A 5,980-nucleotide genomic window follows, 5' to 3' on the forward strand; every position below is an offset into this window, starting at 1 on the left:
TGATCGTTACAGCGAAACGAAAATTGTTTACTTCAGTGTTAAAATGCGTTTTGAGAAAAAAATGCGTGAAAACGTTTTTTAGTTTCGCCCACAATACAAAATAGCTTGAAATATATGAACTAAGAGAACAAAAAAGCCTTCAGGTTGTGTCAATCTGCGCATGTCTGCGCGCCCTCTAACGCCAAGACTGCATTTCCTTTCTTTGCTGCCAGAGTTTGAAATTATCAACTATGCATAATCATTTATACACAATTCAATATTGTCTTACCTGATTTTCTCGATTTAGTTGAAATTTCAAACAAGATGCTTCAGATTTATCTCGAATGATTATGCATAGTTGAGAATTTCAAACTCTGGCAGCAAAGAAAATAAATGCAGTACTGGCGTTTGAGGGAGCGCACGCATGCGCAGATTGACACAACAAAGGCTGGTATCACAGAGAATAGAAATTGTCAAATTTCGTCATAAATGCGTAAAAACTTGAAAAATATATGATTTATATGTAATCGGACAACATTTTGCAATAGTCCAGTGTCTTATAAACACTAGTAACTGGTTTGGACAATGTTATTTGTATTTTAAGGTATCATGTTCGGCAGCTAGACAAATGTGTGCACATTTTGTTTCCTCCCTTGTCTTATATATAGTGCAAGCTGATCGGCCGGAAACTAGTATTAGTGATATTTGTGGTTTCGGAGCGTGATGATTAAATTTAATAACATATGCTTGCTTTAAATTACCAAACTGTTTTAATTCTATAATTTCTAGTATTTTGAGCAAGGGCAAGGTCCTGTACCGGGACATAGTCGCTCGGTCCCATAGACGTCCATGCATTGAGGCGAATAGATCGTCAGGCCTCTGTGAGTTGGTCGCCCTTGATGTAAGTAAACAGCGGGAAACAAGAACAGAATGTCACACATCGCCGCACCGTACTAAGGCAAGCAAGCATTTGCACATGTCACCAACAGTGACTTGTCAATCAAAGAGCAAAGTAAACAAACTTTTGAGACTTTTAATCACATACGCGTGCCTCGGTTTCCTATATTTCTATATTTCCTATATATATTTTTTTGAGTATGTTCAAACAATGACAAAGCTCCGAAATGTTAAGACTATCTGGGTGAAAAAAAATCACTCCAAGTGCCAACGAACCTGCATCTATACCTAAATTAAAAAATGTCGAACTGCAATGATTTTTGCATTATTTCTGATTCTAATATAACATATTACTCGACACAACATTCATATAAACACTCAGTGACTATTCATTGGATTGCAATATTATACACTGCCAGATATGTTTCCGATTAATATTTGCCAATAAACATTTGCCAATAAACATTTTTTTCGTCATATGTTCTATGTACTAAGATGTTACCAAAGACCTTACATTTTCTATTGCGTAACTACAGCTAAACATAAATAACTTGGAATCTGATAATCGATGCTTTACAGCTATATTTAGAATATGCTAATGAGGTTGCGCTCAGAATGTGGTTAGCAGATGTGTCCATCTGCGTAGTGTAAAGACGAAACACAACTGAATTATCCGATCATATCATATCCCCATGCACGCCGAGCAATTCTCTTGGTTTTCCGAGCATACTGAAAAGAAGAAAAAAAAAGTTAGAATAACTCCGATATTCCGAGATAGTTATAACGTTACATTTATTGTCTTAGTAATTAGTAAATCGGTGTCACTATCCGCGCTAATATTGTCAATGTTGTGTTATAAAGGAACAGTGAGTTATTGACGGGCATACTATTGTGAAGCTAAATTCATTTAAATATTCTCTTGTTATCAGACAGTTTATCAGTTACTTTCTGAAGTTAACAAGTTTTGGTGTTTAAGATTGAATAGTACTACTGGCTATGCCAAAATATATGGGGTAATAACTTAACAATCTATGTTCCATTTCCGAGTCGGCTAATTGTAATAGCACTTGATGTCAGATATACAGGGAGCAGTAGCAAACAATTTCCAAATAATAATATTGAACACTGGTCTTGATCCGTGATTACCAAGTAGGGATTGCAATATTTCCAAAAAAATTACGGCATATCATATCAATTGATTCAATGACATATAGGAATATATTATTCCATGGTCATGCCATGATTCTTTTTCTAATAATTTATACACTGGAGTGGTGAATAGTTATCGCGTGATTTGAAGATTGCTTAGTATATCCTTATATTGTTTAAATAACTGATAATGTAAAAAGCAGCATTCGAAATCTTAAATTTAAATGACACTTTACGTGGTGCAAAATCAAGTATATTAAAGTGACTACATGATGGCATTGCAGTGGAAAACGTCTGTTCTATTACATGAGCAATAATATCATACGTAATACCATATGTTGTTATTACTCGGTCAATATTATTACTGTACGAACAAAATTTGTAAATCTATCGTAACATAGTTATAGATGAAACATGCGGAATGTTTGATGATACTCACCGTTGAACATACAAACGTAGGGCTTCTTCGCGTGACAATAATCATCGTCCCATTTATAGCCGTCGCCTGGTCTAAAATATCAAAATAATACAATATAATATCTATATATATCTCTATCAGCTGAATAAATCCGCGCATTCAAGTGTCAATGTGTTTATGTATTAACCTCCTGAGCGGCGACGAAAGTATGACAGCTTTTGCGCATACACAGGTTTAACTAATGGTATCTATCGTGCTTCGGTTATCACGGCTGCGTCATGTTATGTTTACCAAGACGAAGATGATGATGATGATGGTCGCCGATCGATCCCTTGTAGTGTGTACCTAATGTTATGTGCTACAATTCATGTCTTATTTCTATCCGAATCCGTAAAATAATATAAAGTGGGTGTTTACAAATTGGTCATGAAATAATCTTGATATATACTTACCTTATCTGAACACACGATTGTATTGCACCAGTTTTTGACGTCTTATGATTTGGGGCACCACGTCCCCAATTCGTAAAATCACATCCTTTTACTAATTTGTCTCCGGTTTCCCAAAGATATTGAAATTTCACGTCGATGTCATTCAATCCAATCCAGTACCCCTTCGATATTTCAGCAGCCGTGCCTCTGATATTGGAATTGATAACATTATGAGTGGCATTATCGGGTATATAAGCTAAAACTCCTCCGTCATCGGCACAGTTGTATCTAGCAGTAGAATATCGTACTTTTTTAGTGTAAATTTTGTAGTCGACGCAATTACAGAGAACTGTACCCCAGCCTGTGAATAAACCGAATGCACATTTGTCAGAAAATTTGCAATGTTAAGATATATATGCCGTATTTGCATTTTTTGACTAGTATCTGTATATTAAGTTGTGGACTCTCTGCAGCAAATATATTGATTATTTCTAAATATAATATTCACAGATATTAATTACAAATAATATAATAGTTTTATTAAACGTATATATTTGCGGGATTAGCGATCATTAGTACATACTATACGATGTAAGGAATAATCAAGCTGAGGACGAATGGGAATAAATGTGCCACTGATATATAAACGTAACTGTAACTGTTTTACAAAGTAATTTGCCACACATGAGAGACCTTTAGTTAGTAGAGTTGCATTTTAACGACACAGTAAAGTATGATAAATGTAAATAAATTCTATCCAACCTTTGGATCGTTTTACAGTTGGGTTATTCAATGTCTCGATCGAATGAAATACCGATGCATCTACCTGTAAACAAGAAATTATTTGTTTAATATAAAGATGCATTAGAAAATAAATCATCTGCACACACAACATAATAATTAGCATGCTGTAAATCTTCCTATACTAAGTGCGATGTTCTTACCATATAAGTGGGATTGGCAAAAATATTTTGCAAATCCTACCTGCTTCCACAAGTGTATCAAACATCTGTACACAGTACAGCCATAGTATTTGTCTCCAGTTTGCCAAAACGAAACGAACAAAATAAATAACGGAAGTTTGCTTTAATAACGGGTTTGTTCACAGTGTAATGGTGTTAATAATGTTATAGGGCGAAGTTGTTAATTTAGAGTAGTTTAAAGTTTGAAGTAGTTTTTATTACTTAGTTCTTTATGATTGCAGATCAACACTACTGTGTTTTGTGTGCAAAACTCGTGTTCGATGGTCGACTGAAAACGACTGATCAAAGCCAGGAATGTTCGAACCGAATCTATAGCGTACAAACAAGAACGTTTTGACTGCCGAATTCATCAGTGGCTTCACTTCGCGTGTAGAGCCTCGGCGAGGATGAAATCATAGGAGCTGCGCGCCTCGGATTGTTATCAGATCGAGGTCCCCAAACTGTTCTCAAATCAACGATAGTGGCCGAATAGGAATACTCTAACAGAGTTATATTGCGTATTCGGTAGGATGTGTGTTGTCAAAGCGTACGTAAACTTTTTGTATAATAAAAGGACAACAAATTAAATTTGAAAATTCACGATGATCGTGCCTGATATATGTACTTATTATAGTGAACTAGATGTTGCATTCATTCAACAATCACCTACATAGAGTGACCATCCATCCACCAAGTTCATCGATCAAAGAAAGACTGATTTCTTCGTAAATGCAGTCTGTTCATAACAGGGCAAGTTTACTTTCCTTGTGAAAACTAACAAAGCATGTAGTTTTCCAGTCAATGCGGACAACTGCGCAAAGAGTAGTAGATCTAGAACTACATGTATACCACATGTAAACTTCAGTAACAATATATGTATATACAGTAACTGATCCGTTGTGATGGAATGACCTTTTAGTGGTATTAAAAAAATAAATCATTATATTTTTTATAATTTAAAACACTCCTAGTTATTATGATTTGGAGTAATTTCCTTTTTTTTACAATTTTTGACACCGCCCCCATCAACGCAATTGGGTCTACATCTTGGAAATGTGAGCACGCTTTCAAAACACAACAATTTGAGTGTCAGTCTCGAGTAATATACATATTTGATCATTACAGACTGAGATAAAGATGCTACACAAACTGTGAATTTATCTTCTTCCTCCGCTTAGTTTTGAGTTCGATTCACTTGTTTTATAATATAGAAATCGTACAACCTTAACATTATTGAGGAATTCATTGTCCTGGTCGTGACTCAGGCTGGAGATATTCAAATTCAATGTAATAGGGGTAGGTTTCAGCACTATTGGAAATAAACTCGCAATTATGTACAGTGTGAAACACTTTAATCATAGTCAATGGCCCCTCCATATTAAGTTGCAAAACGTCGTGGATTACAAAATGAAATGACTTTCAATTCAATTCATACCGCATAAAAATACATCATTACGCGAGCATTATTGCGACGTGGGAATACATTGACAGCAATGCACATGTTAAATATATCTTATTATATGTTAATGGAGTATTGTCCATGAGTGACGATGTCTATATATTTCGCGTCGAAACAGTCAACGACACTTATAATATTTGTTAGTTGGTCGATGCGTTGAAATTTACGCCACTGAGTTTGAAAAATCAATATTTGGGTAGCGTCGGTTGTAACAATCGCGGGAGTTCGAAAACATAACATAATACAAGAAGTCACTCGGAGGGCGCATACCTCCGCCTCCGCTGCTATTTTGTTATCCTACTTGTAACATTCTGAAACAAAAAATAGAATAAGATAACAACGAACATATACATAAATGACACAATTAAACACTTACCATGAAATGTATCAATACGGACAATAATATGACCCACACCTTGGACCTATTTGCATTTATCCGTATCATCTCCTGTTCGGATGAATCGTAATTTGTTACTGATTCAACTTACTAGGCTCGGTATCACATTTATACACTGCTATACCTATTACGCCGCCATCCGCGCACCGTTGCCATGATACGTGTCCTAGATAGTATGAGTTGAAACTTTTCTAATTAGTAAGGCAGCTGACGCCATAAATATTCATTGAATTTGCCTGGTAGAAGTGAAAGGAATACCCGGGAAGGGGGAGGGGGTAGTTGCAATTT

General features: G+C 35.6%; 1 protein-coding gene across 1 annotated transcript; it reads right to left on the reverse strand.

Annotated features, from left to right (window-relative positions):
• Window positions 1–1,268: 1,268 nt before the first annotated feature.
• Window positions 1,269–5,762, reverse strand: LOC144360559 (perlucin-like). Its single transcript, XM_078013233.2, has 5 exons — window positions 5,672–5,762; window positions 3,637–3,700; window positions 2,896–3,235; window positions 2,465–2,535; window positions 1,269–1,605 (listed from the first exon to the last, which is right to left on the reverse strand). Exons 1-5 carry the CDS (start codon window positions 5,738–5,740, stop codon window positions 1,559–1,561), a joined length of 591 nt encoding a protein of 196 aa, XP_077869359.1. The 5' UTR covers window positions 5,741–5,762; the 3' UTR covers window positions 1,269–1,558.
• Window positions 5,763–5,980: the final 218 nt, after the last annotated feature.

This window comes from Saccoglossus kowalevskii, chromosome 1, assembly GCF_978046115.1.
Source record: "Saccoglossus kowalevskii chromosome 1, keSacKowa6.1, whole genome shotgun sequence".
In the NCBI taxonomy this organism is placed as follows: Eukaryota; Metazoa; Hemichordata; class Enteropneusta; family Harrimaniidae; genus Saccoglossus; species Saccoglossus kowalevskii.

Bases quoted from the DNA above. Each gene is read 5' to 3' on its own strand.
- LOC144360559 (XM_078013233.2), bottom strand. From the start codon at position 5,740: ATGATACGGATAAATGCAAATAGGTCCAAGGTGTGGGTCATATTATTG. The intron at 3,701-5,671 runs GTAAGTGTTTAA...TCTTGTTTACAG, and splicing joins CCGTATTGATACATTTCATG to GTAGATGCATCGGTATTTCA. The intron at 1,606-2,464 runs GTGAGTATCATC...TCTTCTTTTCAG, and splicing joins CTACGTTTGTATGTTCAACG to TATGCTCGGAAAACCAAGAG.